This window comes from Chelmon rostratus, chromosome 14 (assembly GCF_017976325.1).
Source record: "Chelmon rostratus isolate fCheRos1 chromosome 14, fCheRos1.pri, whole genome shotgun sequence".
NCBI classification, from domain to species: Eukaryota; Metazoa; Chordata; class Actinopteri; order Chaetodontiformes; family Chaetodontidae; genus Chelmon; species Chelmon rostratus.
The window spans coordinates 14149718-14170512 of NC_055671.1; the positions used below are offsets into that span (position 1 = coordinate 14149718).

Here is a 20795-nt window from a genome sequence, read left to right on the forward strand (position 1 = left end):
TATGTGGGACAGTTTGTATTCTATAAAAGAACAATAACCACTTTTCTTGCTCGACTTGAGACATTATGAGTCTGTTGTGATCATCCTCAGGGTGGTAGTGAGATGCACTGGTGTTTATCCTCTTCTGTTACTGTACCCTCATCTGGAACTATATCAAGTTCATGGTCACATAAGCATGACAGCATTGGGGTGAGTGTAGCCCAAGTTGTAAGGAGGGTCCACTGATCTTTAGGTTGGTGGTTTGCCCACATGTCGAAGTCACCTTGAGCAAGATGCTTAGTGTCTAACTGTGGTCATTTTTACAGCACGATGAGACAGCTCAGTGATCGTTAATCTTGCTCCATCAGCCTCGTTAAAACATGCTAGCGCTGCTGTCATGTGGGAGGCATTGGGTCATAGGCCCCCGACCCATAGTTTACAAAATTCCAGGAGAGCTTCTACCTCCCTCAGGCGTAGCGGGGGTCTACCGTGGTCAGTGACACCTGCTGGAGGTAGTCTGGGAGCTGGTAGCAAGGAACCCGTGAGGTGTCCACGAAGATTGTGGAGGAGGTGAGGCTTTTGCTGTCTTTTTTTAAGGCGTGTCTTCTCTGCCAGCGACAGAGTAAAACTTCCACCTGCTCTCTGAAGAAGCTGGTGGTCAAGGTGTAAAGGATGGGGTTCAAGGCGCTGTTGATGGGAAGGATGAAGATGACTACCCAGCTGGAGATGGTGCCTAAAAAAGAACAGAAGCAAAGTTGTCCACATTTTTAAGCAGTAGTGTTAAATCAATGTAAAAGTAACACAGAGTGGTCTCATTACTTACCAGGTATCTCCACCTCCGACAGTGAGAGGATTTTCACCAAAAATATGGGGATCCAGCAGAGGGCATCAGAGAACACTATGAAGAAAAACCTGTTGGCCACGGCCATGTCTCTGTGCAGTCTGCTCCTCAAGTCTGTTGCATTGATGCCAGTTTTATAAATGGAGTAGAACATGCTGGAGTAGGAGAAGACAATCACCAGGAACGCCAGCAAGTTGAGACCTAAAGAAATGTGCATGCCATTCACACACAAGTGTGTTCAGATCCTTTACTTAAGCAAAAGTATCTATATATGCATGTAACAGTGCTTAATTACTAACAAAAGTCCTGATTCAAAATTCTACCACGCTTAATTAAAAGTACAGTATTATGGGCAAAATGTATTTGTTTTGCAGAAAAATGGCCCCGTGATTGATATATTACTATAGATGATCCGAGAGTCAATGCATTAGCATCATTTTAATGTTGTAGCAGGCCGAGGTGGAGCTAGTTTAGATTACTTCATATACAGTTAGTTAGTTAGATGTCGAGTTCCCTGCAATCGTCACATATCTGAGGGGGCGTGAGATGATTAAGGTGGAAGGAAAAAAGAAAAATGTTTTGCTGCACAAATTTGTATTTGTTTTTGGGACTTTTTTCTAATCTCATTTTATTTTGTGATGTCATGGATAGTTGTAGCTCTTCTGTTGTGAAACCATCTGAGATGTTTTAAGAGGCAATGTGTGGAACTGCTAACAAAAGCATCTAAAACATAACAAGGAGCCCCAACTAGACACTGCTTTTTTTAAGGGGACCCACTGGTTTAATCTGAAAGGCACAATAATGTAATAATTTAATCTGAAAATAACAAGGTAGTCCTAACAGCTGTCAAGCACCTAACAATTGTATGTAAGTAAAGGTACAGTATATATAGCACTTTCTCAAACAAATTGATTTTTTATGTATGCATTTGCATATTTCATTTGAGCATCCATGCATACACCCTCTGAAAGAAGAGCGTGTGGCACCTCATGAATTATTTCACATTTTAAACAGCCTAGTGATGTAAATGCTCATTCATCACAGACTTACAAGGGTCCTCATTGAGAACATTGGGTAATAAGAGCCCACACTAATTGTGCATTGTTGATGGAGCCATGGTGTTTGCTGTGTAACATCCCAATCTGAGGTGCAGCGATGTTCCCTGCTCAGTTTGTTAAAGGGTAATAATACCCCTTAAAATGTGATCAGATTGCTCTTGAAATATAAGACTATTTATTTTATTTCATTTAAAGCTCAGTGTTTAATCTCAGTGGGTAGGGCATTTGATCATTCTACAGTGGGTGGTTTTTTATCTTTAATGCATGAATGTTTAATCAGTTTCATTGATTGATTGAAGGGGGTTTGGAGGTACAAGCAGGTGCTAAACAACTAACAAACAAAAAATGAGTAAAACGAGCTGTCATGGAAAAAAAAAATCAATTTACCCAGAAAAATGCCTGTAGAATATCTCCTGGCGGTAGGTTTTTCTTGCCTGTCAGAATGAAGGGGAAAGCAGACCCCATTACGTCCATAGTAGTTTCCAAACACGTCCTCATTCATTAGGGGCACAGCAGCAATAATGAACCCCAGTAGCCAGATAGAGGCCAGGACCACCTTGCAGCAGGGATAACAAACACGCTGTTAGGATTTCTAACAGGGTACTCTTCAAAGCCCACAATGAAAATGATTTAAGATAATTGATGACTCGTTGGATTTCCACACGTCATTTAATTGACTAGACCTTACTCCAAACATTTAGCTCAGTCTAGCTGCCTCCTGTTAACTGACAAAGACACAGGGACCCTCGTCAGGTAGAGACAGGAGCATTTAAAGCAAATACCTTTACAGTCAGATCTGGCTAACACACGGACATCAGATCTTTGTTAAATCAACAATAGCAAAAATATATACATAAGAGGAGGTAGGTGGGTGGAGGAAGAGAACAGCGAGAAGTGTCAGGTTATTATCACAATGCTTTACACCTGCATGAATATGATTGGATGTTTCTAGTCAGCCTATAGCCACACAGCTGTGAATGAGGCAGTGATTGTGAAGCACATATGGTAACAGCTGTTCTGCCTGAACTAACAACATGCTCTAGGGTGCCTATTTTTTACTTTATCATTTGCAATCTTTATGTGGTACTGAAGTTTTTCATTGCAGGAAGGACACTGCTGTTGCACATGGGGCGCATGCTCTGCCAGGTAAGACAAGGTAATCTTGATCTTGATAAAGTATTCCTAATTAGGTGTTTTTACACACACAAGATGAGTTTTCTCTGACTTAGCTGTACTTTTTTGCATTATCTAAAAGTGCAGCTGGTGTTGGGAACACTCTGTGCCTTAAGAGCTGAAATGCTGCACACACTAAACAGCTTTTCTGGCTCTACCTTGCTGTTATTATCTCCTCTGCAATACAATTTGTCTATTTCTAAAGGTAGCTACAGAAAAGACCACAGAGTATTTCAATCTTAGTTCACTTGCTGAACCCTCAGCAGAACACATATAGTCCACTCTTTTTCAAGAAAAACTACAAGAGCAAATCCAGTGTTTTCACACTGTAAAGATGTGCGATTATTTTCCACTCAGATTAACTGAAGTGAGCAGTCAACACTGTGCTGTTTTGTGTAGGACATCTTTGAAGACACAGCACCAAACAACAAAAAGGACCCAACTAAATCCATCAGACAGATTCTTTTCCTCTATTAAGCAGTTTGGCTCACCCCAGTCTGAAGTTTGCTTGGGCGCAGATTGCTGAAGGGGAATACGATGACCAGGAATTTCTCCAGAGTCAGATAGGTCAGGAGGAGAACAGACACCTGAGGGAAAACACTCATTTTAAATCTCACAGGAATATGTTTTAACTATTAAACTAATCAAAGTGACACTACTGCTGACCGTTTTCAGAAGCACACCATAAGCTTTTAGATCAATTTCCTTCCTTCCACATAGACACTCTGCTTTATTGTTGTCATACAGGTTATCAGCATGTACTATGCAAGCAAAAACTAAATAAAAACTCAAGGTGCATTCAAGTGCTTTTGTTAAAGCCATAAGACTTGAGTCAGCTGAAAGCAATCCCTTCATAGCACAACACTCTGAGCAAATCAGTATTACCCTCCGAACTTTATGTTTAGTGTTTTTACCGAAATGCATTTCTTTAACTCTAACAGACATGTTCAGTGCATTTCCTTCCACAGAAAACAACTGCAACACAGATTTTTGGAATATTTTAAATTGTGCATTGTTTATGTCGATTTTTGCTTGCGAGCAGCCTTCTTCACAGCCCTTGTTGGTACATTTCTACATTTTTGTTATGTGTTGCTCCCATCTATCAGCAAAATACTATGAAACCAATGGCAGGAATATGGATCACAACGTTCACATCCGCATGACTGCGTCCAATACTGCTTGTAACCACACAGCTCCAAAGCCCTATAGTGGGCAAAAACTCAACAGGGTACCTTCAAAAACAGTTTACTTCATCAATGTGTCTCCACTATTCCATCACTTAAAAAAGCTTTGGGAAAGAAAGTCAGATTGGTGCATCCCTTGTGTCAGTCAGAAAACACAAGCCCCAGTAAAATTAATTGAGAATAAATAATGGTAAAGAGTTCAATTTAGCATGTGTAGACTCTGAAAGTGTATTTCCCTGTATGCATACAACATGAGCAGAAACATATGATAATCAAATTCTCCCTCAGGAAAACTAGACTTAGAGTCTACACAGCAGCTGGTTGATGGGACACAGCAGTGGCTGATAAGGGATCAGCAGAATAAGTGTGCAAGTGCTTAAAAAACAATATATATATATCTTGGAGGTGTATTGCAGTGAGTACAGTTTATTGTGTATATGTTATGAGTGGGATGTCAGTCTATACCTCTGTGGAGAGCATGGCCAGGAATCCAATGGTTCGACACTCCACACTCTCCATCCAGAGCAGGGCATTACGATTGTACTGCCCACGAAACTTTACATCAAACACTCCAACGAAAAACAGGTACACGCCCATGAGGCAGTCTGCACCTGAACAATAACAGATAGCGACACACATGAGTCCATTTGCAGAGGGAGGGGCTCTGCTGGGTCCATCTGTCAGTGACTGACACGTCCTGCAGCCAGACCCAACATTTCTTATTAAAATACACATCACAAAACAACTCTCCATCTTGCGATGTGGCTGTGTGCAGGGTGTGTGTGTAATGTAGAACTCAAGGAAGCCACCATGACTCTATTTTTCAAGCTTCAACATTAATTTTCCGCTCCAATGAAAGAAAAAAAAACACACTGTACCATACTTACTCACATTTGTTAATTTAATTATTGAGCTGGACTGCTACATCGTGCTGCCTGCTGCAAATATATAGCAGAGATACTAAAGCTGTTTTCTCATAGACGCTTGGGACAATGTCCACATAATCAGACACTGTCCAGAGCTGCCCTTTCACGCATGTAGCACATTTGTCTATGTCAGACGTGGTCTCACTTATTGGAAATGCTCTGTTTGGTTCTGCGGTGGAAGTGGTGTTGACAAATCTTTACGAGTGGACAAACTTCTTCTGTCGCACCATACATATTGTCATACCAGCCAACCCTCGTATCGCACGTGAATCCTCAAAAAAGCAGAACCATTGCCTTTTATTCACTGCACATTATGAGCAGCTCACTCTACCAACTGTGTGACAAATCATTTCAAATGTGCAGATAGTGTGACCATTGCTTACAAAGCCAGGAGTAAATGTTCTCAAGGACTATTCCTTCTTTCCAGACTCAGTTATTGCAATATTACTTGACACACCAAGCACTTGTAAGTCATTTCACAACTGATTTCATTATGCTTTTAACTTCATTTGGTTGATCTTGGACAACATCATTTTTAGGCCTTACAAACCCTTAAGATCCCTGTTAATCTGTTAGCTTTGAAAGGTTCAGGTTGACTTACTCATGACTCCAAATTGGCCTTCCCTTTACAGATCAAAGTATTTGACTCCATCACAAGAACAGTTGGAAGATTTAATTTACAGATCTGCTTTCTCAAATTTCCATGTCTGTGATTCTTCAATTCTACATCAACTGTGTTCAGTGTTTTAATTCCTCGACAGCACTGTTGTTGTTAGGCCGAGGGTCACCTTCACCCCTACATACACAGAGGGGTGTTATACCTACTTAAGTATTTCTCTATTTGTGCATAGTATACCTTCATTTTGTGAGATTACAGTGTTCAGTTACTCACAGCAGAGGACTTTGATGCAGGCAGCGTGTAGGTTGTTCTCAGCTCGTATCAGTGACCTCATGCCGATGACAAAGAGGTTACCAAAGCAGGTAATGAAGGCCATGACCCAGACAGACACCCGCAGCACCATGTTGGCCAACAGGTCCTCTAACGAAGAGATGCCGTCTGTGTTGGGTTTACAGGACCTTACATGAGGTGCGTAGGAGCAGTACTGGAACTTCTTAAAGTAGCTGGTGGAGGAAAGGAGCAAATAAAAATAGAAGGTGGTAGCAGAAGAAACATGAGGGACAAACACACAGAAGAGATAATAAGATAAAGAGGTTTGGTTACTCTGTGATGGCAGACTCATGTGAGGATTTTGAGGACTGTACGCACATGTGGGAGAGGTTCTTCATAGGCAGGAACATCTTCATCTGAATATCTGGGATCTCTATACCCTCCAGAGCCCTATAGAAAACAGAGTGTACTTCAACACCGCACACTTTCTTTGAGTGTGTCTGTGTGTTTATGTGTACTTACAGAGACTGAAGATGTGTCAGGTCATTGAAGTGTCCGGGGTGAATGTGGAGAAGGGGATTGTGGGAAATATTTCTGCAGCAAGAAACACATGACAAACTCAACACAGGATGGCACTGCTGCCCATTTCCCTGACATCAAAATGTCAAAGTTGCTGCAACAAAGAGGAACAGGGTAAACAAACAGTGGGTCTAATAAAGCTAATAGCACTCCACTCCTATGTCTAAATCTGTACAAATACCTTTTCATAGTCATACAGTAACAGCCTTCCTGTTATACTATCTACGGTTTGGAACAAGGAATTGCAGCATCTATCTTCATAGATCATCATATCTATTTAAGTCTATGCAATTCATATCATACTCTGGACACAACCTTGTTTTTTGCCATGTACAAAGACAATATGAACAAGTTATTGTTGTTCTGAATGTGACTTCAAAGACAATCAAATCACAAACTTCTAAAGTGCAGCTGGGTCAAACATTACAAGTTCACGAGCTATTCTCACAATTTCAAGAGAAACTGATTCAGTGCAACTACTTTATTTGCAAATAAAAAGATCAGTATTTACAATTTACAGCTGTTAAAATGACCAGTATTTACATGCTGGTCATTTTAACGGCTGTTAATTTCTGGTTACCTACAACCAAGCACAAACTACACAATGTCACATTACATTCGGGTGTCCCTCACATTTTAAAAAGATAGCAGGTGCAGCCTGTCCTTGATAATTGTCCTGCCATTCTTCCTATTCATACCACACAAGAATCACCAAAAAAAAGCAAAATGTCAGTGGTTTCATGCACCAATAAAGCCGCTTTCTTCGTGTGTGTCTACCTTTGTTTGTAGGTGTGAATGTGTGCACAGAGGGATCATCATCATCTGCTGGAACATTATGTCCTGATGTGAATTAGTAATGGAATGAGTACAAGTTCTCTCTGTGTAGTTATTTTACCACTGTCATGCTGTGTAAAACTTCGACTGGTTGGAAAGTTTTGACAAAGCTGCTCAACTCGGAACAAGAAAGAGACAGAAATGAGTGCAATGTTGAATCCCTGCACTTAACTGCTGGAAAACTGGCATCAGTGTGAACTGACTGAGATGAAATGCATTAATAATATATATAATTTTATAGGTTTCACACCAACTTTTGTTTCTGTTATGTGTTTCTATGAAATATTGAAGGGTGTGTTCAATCAAAGTCACAGTAAAAGAAAAAATCACATTGTCCTCTGATGGCAGCTTAATATCAAACCTACTTATGTGAATTTTTAGAGTAAGCTGAAACAGACATCAGCACAACTGTGGGCACCATTCAACCAGAAATCCAATCCTCCAGCTACTCTTCAGCCCCATTTACCAGCTTAACAGACCACACACAAACACATAACAACAAACTGCATGAAAAACGTTCCCTCGAGCTGGTTCAAACTTGCCTGAAACTGATTTAGTTTTCGACTTGCGACGTGATTTAAAGCGAGAGAGTTTGCTTTTGTGATAATCATATCATTTCCGATAATATCCCTGCAATATTCCAACTTCTTGAGCCTCGCGCACAGCAACAACAAGCAAGGCTGAAACTGAAAGTCAACACTGCTACCAGGTCCATGGTGGAAATATCTGAATCTTTAGCATGCACTTTGTTTTGTAACATTCTGAAGAATATCACTATTGCAGAAACACCCTGAAATATCATGACATCACTCACCCTTTTCTATGACATTTACTTCACTGAAACTTACTTGTTTTCCAAAGCTTTGGGCTCACCAGTAATGAAAACAAATAGTTTGGACCTCATTAATTTAATAATAGCATTATTCATGAGGTAGTCTGCCCCCCCCCCCTTTCACTGAAACAGCAGCTGTTCACAAGCAACTCTTGTGTCTCTCGTGTCTTAATCTGGAAGTAACAGTAGAGAAATGTTTGGATGAGTGATCTTTGCAGGAAAATCTTTACAGGCGAAAGGTGTGAGTGTGCATACAAAAAGGTTTCACATTTTGAGTGTGCATGTGATTTTTAAAAGATTAATGGGGCCCATAAATCTATGCGCCTTGTTGTTCCCAGAGGACAAAGGAAATAGGAATAGGAAAAGCAGATGCTCATGTGTTTTCTCTGCCCAGCATTAAACTGGTGCATTTGTCCTATTAAGAGGAACCGTTTTCCAAGACAGTTTCCATTTATTAGGGACACGGGGCACGCTCCGAGTCACTTATTACTATCCCGCGCGTTTCTTCTTCTTCTTCTTCTTCTTCTTCTTCTTATTTTTCATCCTCCTCCAAGTTTTCGTCCCTTAACTCGCCCCGCAGCTTTGAGAAAACCCTCGCAAATTATATATCAAAACGTGCGTATTGTTCGGGATCGGTGTGCTATTACTTTTCTCAAATTTATCGCAGTTTTTCGCGTCGTAAGACGCGAAAAACTGCGATAAATTTCCCATAAGAAATGAATGGGACGGGCGAAAAAAACAAGATTGAAATTGGAGTTTTTCAAACATCTGTAGCTCAGGCATACATTCACCGAGAGACTTCATTTCAACTTTAAAATGTCGACCCAAGTCTGGTCTATTGGTGTGTTCATCCACATTTTGATTGGTCCTATAGTTTTTGATCAGTCACTGTTCAATGACAGTGATCGTTTGGAGGGAAATTTTGAGATTATAATGGGTGTGTATTGCGCGGAATGTTCGCGCTAGAGTGCGTGCTAGAGTGGCACAGAGTCTAAAAACGATCCTAAAATCTTCTCTTTTTCTCGTCGCTACGGCCACAAATTACACTCTACACGCATAATTTTGGGATCAGTTTGTAGACAAACTTGTCCTCTTTCATGCGATGTCCTCGAAAAAGCTGAGAGACTTACTGAATTTAAATAGTGAGGCTTTTTGTGCAGCCAGCTCCCTCCTGCTCTCCCATTAAGTCCCATGTTAAAATTCAGAGCTGTTTTGTGAGCAAAGCAGAAATGCCTCTTGTCTTTAGCTCGCCATAAAACAAAAAGTTGTTGTCTCAGGAATAAAACGAGGAGATGGTCGGACTCAGGAAGTTCTCGGGAGTCCGATGATCTATAGTACGCTCTGATACGAGGTACGGTTCTCTCACCAGAGGATTTAGTTCGGGAGGTTCGCCGAACCCAAATCTCACTGCATACAATACAAACTCCTGTTCTCTGAGTCGCAGAGTCTTTTTAAGTCGACCATTTTGTCATTTTTCTAAAGAATATCTGGACACAAAACACACGTACATCTGGCCCAGACTTGTCCGCATCTCACAGTGTAATCGTTTTTTTGATAGCAGCTACGGTTTTGACACAATCGCAAGTTGTTCGGAAGAAACCGACAGCGAAAAAGCCGCTTTTCAAGGGAAGAGTTTAACAGGTGCAACTGTCATTTACACACACACCGGTCAATAACCCACGCACACACATCTGCAGGACAACAAGCCTGAGAATGATTATCTTAACGAGCTCAGTCAAAACAAGGGCATTGTTTGAAAACAATCTCTGTCCAACAAACAGTTAAACTCAGCTTCAGAAAGCACTTTGCCAAAGAGTTTCAGACAGTAGTCACACAAATGCACACACAAAAAGGGCTAACCAACAGCTAAAAAGTGATTAAAAACAAGCACGTCAAAACTGAACAGGAACAGGTAAACAGTGGGAGAGGTGCAGAGGTAATTATCAGCAGGTGGGGCAGAAGTTACACACGCACACACGCACACACACACACACACATTCAGACACACATATACCAGACACATCTCCATGTAGGAGCTGGTTGGGCTGCTTGTGTAGTTCAAGCAGACACACACACACAAACAGACGAAGACACACACATACGCAGTCACACACAATGACAGATACACAAACACACACACACACAGACAAATGCATAATGAAAAATCCCATCCCCCCGCCCCCTTGTTAACGCCGTTAGCTCTATTAGCTCTGTTAGCACAGTTAGCTCTGTTAGCGTTAGCGCCGTTAGCTCTATTCGCACCGTTAGCTGTTAGCTCCGTTAGTGTTAGCTCTGTTAGCTCCGTTAGCATTAGCTCCACCCAGAGGAAAATTTTACTGCTCAAAGCTTGCTCTTTTATAGCTCGGGAGACAAATTTGAGATTCTCTTCTCAGCCTCATTTTAGTTTCTGTTTTGTCTAAAATGTTTCTCACATGTTTCTCCTAAAATTCACTAGGAGAAATAGGTGAGACAGAATAAATAGAGGGAGTCATACTTGAGACTTAAAGGAGATACCTTGCTAATCTCAATTCAGCGTTTTTAATGGCTCCTTTATTTCTCCTTTGGAAAAGAAAATGAGCAATACTGGAGCTAATATGGAGCAATATGTGAGTCGCACACACGCACACGCACACACACACACACACACCTGAGGCACTTACAATACTAATAAAATCAATCATGTGACTCTCCCACCTGACTGGATTCATCATTCTAAACAACACGGATCATCCACTTCATCTTGATGGAGCAAACAAACTACAGTGGTGGATACTCCTTTCTTTTCACTCAGGTATACAGAAGATCTACCCACAGCCATCAGGCTTTATAATTCTATACCAAAAGGCAGATGAGCTGACAAACAAATTAATTTCCCTTTTGGGAAGAATAAAGAAATCTGAATCTGAATCTGAATCTTTATTCAAAATTCAACACAAGAGTACTCAATTTTCAAGTACAATAACTGTGTATTTTGAGTATTTCAACTAATTGTAATAACTTTAACAATAACAATAATGTTAACAACAAAGTTAAAGACAGTTTAAAACGATATTCCTTCATTGAAGCATAATCCACTCAATATGTACTCACCTCTATGCCGATGTGAGGATGAGTGAAGACCTTCAGTTCACAAAACAATCCTGGAGTTTCAGCAGAAAACAGCCTTGCAGCTAATTAGAGTGAATGGTGACCACGGATAAAATGTAAAAAAAAAGAACACAAAACAAACATAAAATGTCTCCATCCTGCTCATGTGGTGCAATCCAAGTGTCCGTGAGCCACGACATTAAAATTTAACCGCAAAAGGTGCCATTTACACCATTCACTTTAATTAGCTGCAAGACTGTTTTCTGCTGAAAGGGAACTGAAGATCTTCACCCATCCTCACATCAGCATAGAGGTGATACATATTGAGTGGATTATGCTTGAACGATGGAATATCGCTTTAAAGACAGCAAAAGCTATTTTCACATTGTCATTATAAAATATTAACTATAAATATTTTACAACAATGCACAACATTTTGAGGGCTTCAAGGCCGACATGCAGCATTTGCATACAAGGGCTTTTTTGGACATGGTGATTTCAACAAATGTCTCTAGGTATGCCACATCGAATAAATTATGGTGTTGTGGCCCTCATGCGGCATTTGTTTATGAAGGCTTTTTTGACCTTACTTTTCTCAACTGGTGTCCAACCATCCAGTGCACTACAGCGCATGATGTAAGCTGCAAGAATAAAAGAAAGCACAAATTACAAATTGCATAAGGATTCAGATGTTACCACAACAGTATTAAGAACTTTTTTTATCCTGATATCACAAAATTCACATTGTTATATCTCTATAGTTCACACATGAGGAAATTCAGTAAAACTGTGAGGACACTGAAACAATCACAACATTAAATGTAGCTATGTAATAGATGGGGTTCCAACACTTTAGAAACTATGCCAGATTTGGCCAGATATGGTGATGAATGTGAGAAGGGGCAGAAGAACGAGGGAAAAATAAACTGAAAATAAAAATTAGAATTAGAACAAATAATTTTTTGAAAATAATAATAAAACCAATGACTCTAGATTAGACTAATCTAAAAGTGGCATAGCCATCCGTGCTAAAAGGGGGAAAAAGAGCAATAATCGAATTGAATCACAATATACTTACTTAGAATCCCATTGACTTTGAACTTATCCAGGACTGTCTTCCCATCTGGCACTTTTCCGTGTTTCCCAAATGCCACAGCATTTCGGCACTCCTCTGCAGTAAAGAGTTCATCAAAAAGAAGATGGAATAAGCGAAGGCAGTCCTTCTTTGCTTCTGCATGGATTGCAGCCAGGCGAGTAGAGGACAAGAAGAGGCCACTTTCTGGATACAGCTCTTGCTTCCCAGATCTGTTTTTTGAAGCCCAAACACCAGCCTGAGGTTGGATCTGTTCCACCTTGTCGAGAAAAGTTTTTAATGCCTCCAGGTGCTCACCACCTGTGACACAAAAGATGTATTACCTTAAAGGGACACAGCAACAATCATAAAATCAAGAAAAGGAAGAGACAAGTTTAAAAAACAATCCACAGATTTCATGATGGGCTAAGATTTTTACCAAATTGTTTAAAGATTTTAAGTTTTAGCTTAAGCACCCAATAACTCCCAACGTCCAAAGTAACAAAATTTAGTAGAACTTTGCAAATATCAATATTAAACATAATTACAATTTCATGGTGCACAATTAAAGACACTTGATTATTGCCCACATTATTTGCATTATAACTCATTTTACAGTGCTGTACAGTAACGTGTGAACGGCACTGAATAGTAATTGGGTACCTTAAGAAACTGTGAGAGAAAAAAGGAATAGTGTTAAAGGAACAATTAATTGCAACAGAGAGAGAAAATGTACTTACTTATACCACACAGCACATCCTGCAGTTTGACGTTCTCCTCCACTAATTTTTCCACCTCTGTCTTGCATGCCCCGCATGGCTTCCACGATCTGTCTTCTGTTGATTCAGGTAAACTGAAACATGGTTCTCCACATTCAGGAATTGGATCACGCTCGATGATTAAAGTATCTGCAGATGAGCTTGAAGAAGTCTCATGTTCAGACGTACTAGTCTGGCTCTGGTCCCCAAGAACAGCAGGTTTTTGGTGTGTATTAGGACTGTACAACATTTTGAGAAAGGATTCTTTGGCTGTTACAGTAGGAGCTGGTGGCTGTCTTTGCTGATCCAAATCTGGTGTGGGCAGTGCCGTGTGAGGTTGGTGATGCTTTGGATACTGCAAAAGGCTGTAACGGTCTGGGATTGGAGACAGAGTGGATGCATGCTGGTGGAGTGACTGGATAGGAGGATGCTGATAATACTGATGTGTATGTGGCGATGACTGGGAAACTGGAAGATGGTACTGTGGCCAGGCAGTTACAGGCTGGTGTTGTGGCTGGACAGGTAGAGATGACTCTGTAGGTGGAGGTGGGTACACTGGCCAGGTAGTTGGAGGCTGGATGTCATTGTGCTCCACAGTATTTGGGTGATCCAGTGCAGAGGTGGACTGACCTGCTTGAGGTAGGGATGGAAGGTTGTAGAATCTTTGAGCAGCTGCATCTCTTTTTTTCGTGTCCTTCTTTGTGGCCTTCTTGGCATCCACTGTCTTGTCAGCTGTTCCAATGAAGTCCACTGTGGCATTGTAGAACTTGTGGTCAGACCATCTTGCAAGTACTTGTTCTCCTGGCTTCAGATCTCTGAGGCCAGCGATGGGTTTATCATCTTTGTTTAGTATATCACAGACATTAAAAATTTTTGCTGTGTATCCATCTTCAAAGGTCAAAAATACAAAAAGTCCTGAAAATGAACACAGTGTATAAAGTAAATAAAGAAGATTTTGGGTAAACCAGTACAGACTAAAACTCAGTCAAACATGCTACTATATCTTATTGGTCTCATTTCTGATCCTCGTAGACTTTAGGACAGCTAAAAATGTATCTCTTCACTTTAGTCTTCAACTAGCATTAACTTTATTCTTTTTGCATTTGCTTCACCCTTCTTCACTAATCCAACTCTTTTTGATTTATGCACTGTATGTATTCTATTCATTTTTAAATCAATCTCCCAGCCCCTAATGTAGTGATAATTTGACCAATAGAGTTGCAAAATTCTGTCACTAAAATGTACACAGTTTCAGTGAGGGTTATGCTCCATTTTCTTAACATTTCTTTAACAAAATCCTGTTAATCAATATTTGTGCCTCAGGCTGCCAATGTATTGATAATAATAATAACAGTGATAAGAGACCAGAGACTGTCGAAGATTTTGGTTATTATAGTGTCCAAAGTAAGTTTAACTTTGAACTTTACTTTAAAAATTAGCTAAGCTGTGTAGCAAAATAATAACTCAATTACCATCTCGGTCATCTCTGGGTGAGCCAGGGTCTGGTTCATAAAAACTCATCTTCTTCGGTGGGTTTCGCACTCTTTGGGGCATCTCTTTTTTCTTAGCTCCTGCTGGGCCATTCATTCTGTTAGATAAAACATAAAACATAAAAGTACAACACATATTAATTATTTTAAAAGGTGGTTCAATGACTTGTTTAGTTTTACCACATCATTATATCCCATAATTTGGTACAACAACTTGTTGATATCTTTGGATACATAGATTGTGTAAGTTTAACCATATCAGACCACTCAAGAACTGAAAAACATGATCTAAAATCCATCAGACCAACCACAGTAAGACACAGAGGTATGAAGGGAACGAGACAGCAAAAATCCAGACTGTGACTTTTGATGTATGATTTCCATAAGAATTGTACTTTTCTAGGATAAGTTGTTGGGCACTTCTGTTGTGGACACTGCTCCTTTGTTCCAACAATTTAAACAATTATTGGATGCAAATAAATTAATTATAGAGTGCGATCTAGACCTACTCTATATGTAAAGTGTCTTGAGACAACTTTGTTGTGAATTGCCATTATATGAATTAAATTTACTTGACTTGCTCCTACACCCTTGTTTATTGATAACATATCTTGGAAAGATGCACCTTCTCAAATCTCTATAATGTTTATAATGTTAATAGGGTGACCATATTTTGATTTCCAAAAAAGAGGACACTCTGCTCTGCCTCGAGATACTTGATATGATATTCGAAGTTTACTCAAAGATGCCTTATAACTAATATATATATATATATAAATATATTTAAAGTATGCCTTGTCTGTGGATAGAAAATTCAGTTATACAACAAACTAATCTCGCTCTATAACCAAAGTTATAAATTCAGATAGGCTTCTCAGAGGTTATTCAACATGCTCTATTATGCCAAAATTAATCTCCCTTTAACAAGTCTCAGTGGTACAAAAATAAAATTGAAATCTCTGGAATTAAATGATAGAAATAATGCCTCTTCAATCATTTTTAACAAAATATCTCTTACTATCTTTCCTTGTAATAATGTAAATAGTAAACAGTAGCCCCACAGAGATATTACTTTAACAAACCGAAAATATTACTTCAATCTTTAGGGATTATTTTGAATTTTCGGCACCTTTATTTGACACTGAAACGTACGTGCCAGCTTTGCAAACAGTGCACATCGGCTCCCGTTTGTCCTGACTGGGACGGTAAATTGGTATTTTTTATTTTTTTTTAACAGTAGCAGAGAAGCAGACCCACCTACAAAACAGCCTCTCGAGACGTCACACGCAACAAAGTAGCGTACGAAAAGCGGGCGAAAGAGTACGTTAGGTCATCCTAATGTTAAGTTAGCTGCATGAAGCTAGAGAAAATGGGTCTCACTACAATGAGACCACAAAGTTTTCCAGTCATACACAATTCATGTAACTCCAAGTCTGTCTAGGATCCACTTGTAGAAATAATAGTCCCAAAGTTCATATTTTTTCCATAAAGATGTCACTTCAGTAAGTTAACAGTTAACGTTAGCTAAGCTAAACAAGTTCGTGGCTAATGGCCTCGCTAGCTAGCTAGCTACACGATTTGCCAGATATGCCGACCAGTTTCTTCAAAAAGTATCAGAACAAACATTAACACTCACCATCTAAATTTTACCAACTTGCACCCAAATTGCGTTGAACAAAGATGTTGCTTACCTTCTTTTTCGTCCTGCAACGTCCTCCTCCATTCCTCCTCCCGGCAACTCCACACGTTAACTTGACTTACGATTTAACGTCGTTAAGTCAGCCCCCCCGTTGTGAATCAACCAATAAGGATGCAGCATTTGTCTCTTCCAATGAAATGTTGACGTTAGGGCTGCATCATCTGCAGGGTTCACAGTTCACAGCGTTTTTGCACCAAATACAAAGATGCAGCATCAATAAGCCGAAAGTGGATATAGCTACATTTTTAGTGAGATAATAAATTTACTTAATAATTTTCTTTATAAGTTGAGTTTATTTTAGTTAGCTTTGTAAATGCACAGAACATTTTCAGTTAGTTATTGTGTTTTGAAAAGCCTCGATTTTATTTTCATTTCAGTTAACTGAAATTATTTTTTATACCTTAATTATTTCAATATCCTATCATTTCGTTTTCATTAACTATAATAATCTAATAATACCCCAATAACATGTTTAGAAAGATAAGTAGTTATTATATGCCAGTAAGAGTTTTCTTTTGTGCGTTTTAAAAAATGTGAAATTAGTGTACCTACCAGCTTACAAATGTTACAACCGTGATTGTTTTCTTTATGATAATGATTTAGTCAACTTTATGTTATTCATTTTTTAATGGTAAATGTTGCATGTGTGTATAATTATTCGATTACTGCGACTGTTTTCAGTCAGAATAAATTGTCATTGCATATTTTGTGAAGTTGATGGACAAATAGTTCGTATTGTGATGCCATACCCAGACAAATGTCAGTGATCTCAACAGTTTTATGTGGGCAAATCTGTTGTTACATGAGAAGATACATACGTCTGAATATACTACATTGACTCATTAATGGTCTGAGTTTTGGGCAGTTAAACTTTGATACAGCTGAAATATTGAAAGTGTAACTCCATTGCTCTCAGGTTACCAATACATTGTTGTTGTTTTTATTTTACAATGTGTTTTATGTGGTTCATTAAAAAAAAATGAATTACCTGCAGTGGAATACTTAAAATTATTCATAGAAAATATAATTATTATAAAAGCAGAAGGTCTTTTCAGCCTACAATGATAGATTTTCAATCAATTCATTCTGCATACAATAATACACAATTTAAATTACAATAAAGTCAACATAATATCAGATGATAAGAAACAACCAAAACATTTATCTAAGTCTGAGAATTCAGTGAGTGCTTGTAGAGAACTCTTCATTGGCTCTGTCTGAGCTTAGTATGAGATGCATGAACTGAAGCTGGGATGAGAATAGATTGAGTTGATAGAGAGAGCTCTCTGATTTCTCTGCCTGAGATCACCAAGAGACACAAAAGTTGAGAAACTCTGAGAAATATATTAGAGCTTGTTGAGATCTCTTCTGAAACTTCCAAGGAGACTAAATTGAGATCTAGTGCATCTTATTGCTCCAGAGAAAAAACTGAGACACAGGAGAAATAAACCTTAATCTCAGTTTTGCCTCACACAGATCTCATAGTTGTCTAGGAGAAGTAAATGAAACATTTTTGAGATCTCTTTTTGAATTTTCTTTTCCTCTGGGCATTCATGTTTATTGATTCAGTTCATTAATTCATGTTAACAGAGACATGAAGCAGAGGAGAGAAGCAGACACAGACAGCTGAGGTGATCAACAGAGACAGACAAGGAGAAAGCCACAGAAACACAGCTGGGAGCAATTCATTAATCAGGGACTGACTACCTCTGATATCTGCCGTTTTCTCAAATTGCAGCCTTTTTCAATTGTCCGCTGCTTCGCCATAGTTTCTCCTAGAGACTTCATTCAAACTTTAAAACGTAGATAATTTTGTCGGCTCAAACGCACCCCGTGTCCCTTTCAAAATTTCCCAGAGGGAATTTTCTAGTTCTATTTGTTCACCTTACATGTATGTCAAAAAAGTTCCTCATGAATTTCCTTTGCACATCGCCATTAAAATCCTTTTCTTAATCTATATTCGGCCCAGGAGCTCAAACTGAGGTAATACAAACAGTAATTTGTTAATGTGTGTGGCGCTCAGTAAATTCTCTTCAATGTATCACAGCTGTTTCTATTGTAACGGTCATGTATTTGAGGAAGTATTCTGGGCATCAGTATGTCACATGACCTTTTGACTGTGGCAACTCCGCCAGTGGTATGTAATAAATATAATTAATGGCTGCTCTCCTCGCAGGTTGGATCCTGCTGTTGTGCTTGCTGGCTCACTGGTAAGGCCTACATGAAACCGATGGAACGGACTGATGATTACACTGCTGTTACACTTAAGCTTTTTCCTGCCGATGACGAGTCAAAACATCTGAGGTGAGAAAGGTCAACACAGATTCAAATGTGTCTTTTTCACACTTTTGTGATGCATTTCCAGACTGTAAGTTGTTTTTTGGTAAAAAACACATTTCTTGTGAAGGTGTCCAAAACATTTACAGGAGATTGAAATTTCCATCACAGACAGCCTATTCATCCATTTTGTTGTCCCTCATGTTCTTTTGAACAAGATGCAAAGAATTACAGCACAGTTTTCATTGTGTTGGGACCATCTGCCCCATTTTTGGTATTTCTGTTCTTGGCTATGCATACCGTCTACCTGTGTTGGAAGACATGTTCAAATCCTTTACTGAAGGGAAGACACTACAGGTGAAAACATCGTTCTTTCATGCACTTACAAATTATAAGATTTTGGGCTATTTTGCTTCTATAACATGTTTATTTTCAGACTAGTATAAAGAAAATGTCCAAAATATTGAGCACATATTTAATGGATGATGTATCATTTGTATATTTCAACATAAAATTCCAGAAAAAATGTCACACGAAAAATAATTTAATGCAATGTAAGGAATCAACAAGGAAGGTCTCACAGTAATATCTAAATATTGACTTGTAGTATCTCTTCTTAAGTAACAGTAGCACACTGTAGAAATAATCTGACGATATGTACATATGTAAGGGTATGCAAATGATAAAAGGCAGAAAAATGGCAAGACTAAAACTTTAATGTTCTGCATAATACTCCCTTTAGTGTTCTGAGTTTTTTTCTCTCTTGGGAGGAATTAATCTTCCAACTGTTCTAAATAAACTCCATTTCACCCTCATCACCTCCTATAATCCTCAGATAAGGAAGCACAGCTCTCCTCACAGCCAGACAAACAGTAACTCACAGTTTGAGGAGGGACTTGGAGAGATTCTTAAACGTGTTTTTCGGAAGCTCCCTTATCCTGTTGCTGGACAGATTCCTAAACACAGTGAAAGAGAGCAAAATGAAATGCTAATTATAGAAACTAACTTTGTCTTAAATTACTTGCAAAAGATCAAATTAGTAAATAATGACCAGAGGAAAATCATCAAAGAGATTCCTTCCCAAACTAATGATTTTCTTTTCAGGGATTCATCAAATCATATAACAAATACAAGCAGAACAAAACTATCTTTTCTGACACTGCTCCCATGGATCTCTGTCATCATTCAACTGAAAACAATGGATAACTGTACAGCGACGCATTCAAGAAATGTGTGAGCTGATGAAGATCTGTTGATGGGTTAGAAATTAATTAAATTTGAATGTGAAAAATCAATTTTCAATCAGCAATAAGAAGCATCTCAAATAGACATTTCAGTCTGAAGTGAAGTGATTATGTGAACAGAATGATAAAGACAAACAAACTGGCCGACACTCACAGTTCAGCCAGTTTCCACAGAGACTGGAAGGTGTTTTCAGGAAGTCTTCTGATCCTGTTGTCCATCAGCAACCTGAAGAGGACAGAGCTGCTGTCAGACAACATGTGCAAAGCGGCGCTTCAATTTCCTCTCTTTGATCTCTGCTGGGACCCGACGGCAGTTCATTTGTTGCAGGATCTATATATGGCTACCAGTTGTGCTCCTCTAAATGTTGACTCAACTCCAACAATCCTGCCTGAAAAGGTTTCTGTGTTGTACACAGTAAAACGAGAGTTACCGGCTTACAGTTTCATGTCTCCGCCAACTAGTGAAGTTGCAGGTTTCATCCGTGTCTGTCCAGACTCATGTGTAGTGAAGACTATGACTACCAGCAATTAAGTGACAGACAGACATTAAGTGCTGAATGTCTTTACACGTTGTCATTTGAATGATGCCAAATCTGAAATCCTTTTGTTTTGTTCTATTTTGTGAACATTATTGAGTCTCAGTCTAGTCAGGACACATTTTTCTCCGTCTGATGACTATAATTTAGGTGTAGTTTCGTATTCTTTTCTTTTGATAGTCATTGTGACAAGGTTGTCCAATTATCTTGAGGCATACAGTTCAAATCAGGTCACTTTGTCATGTGAGGGACTTGAAAATGTCACAAATGATTACTGTAATGCCCCTTGCTCCGGACTTTGTCATGCTGCTGTAGTGCAAAAGGCTGCTGCCAATGC

At 39.1% G+C, this 20795-nt stretch overlaps 1 protein-coding gene across 1 annotated transcript in view; it reads right to left on the reverse strand.

Moving 5' to 3' along the window:
* Positions 1 to 446: 446 nt before the first annotated feature.
* Positions 447 to 20795, reverse strand: part of rxfp2a (relaxin family peptide receptor 2a) — a 39693-nt gene continuing 19344 nt past the window's right edge. The window contains exons 11-20 of the mRNA XM_041952426.1: positions 20077 to 20148; positions 19560 to 19634; positions 6573 to 6644; positions 6429 to 6500; positions 6054 to 6283; positions 4701 to 4846; positions 3543 to 3638; positions 2266 to 2434; positions 803 to 1021; positions 447 to 712 (exon numbers count right to left, since the gene is read on the reverse strand). Of these exons, the coding sequence (XP_041808360.1) occupies positions 447 to 712; positions 803 to 1021; positions 2266 to 2434; positions 3543 to 3638; positions 4701 to 4846; positions 6054 to 6283; positions 6429 to 6500; positions 6573 to 6644; positions 19560 to 19634; positions 20077 to 20148 (1417 nt within the window). The remainder of the gene's footprint in view (positions 713 to 802; positions 1022 to 2265; positions 2435 to 3542; positions 3639 to 4700; positions 4847 to 6053; positions 6284 to 6428; positions 6501 to 6572; positions 6645 to 19559; positions 19635 to 20076; positions 20149 to 20795) is intronic.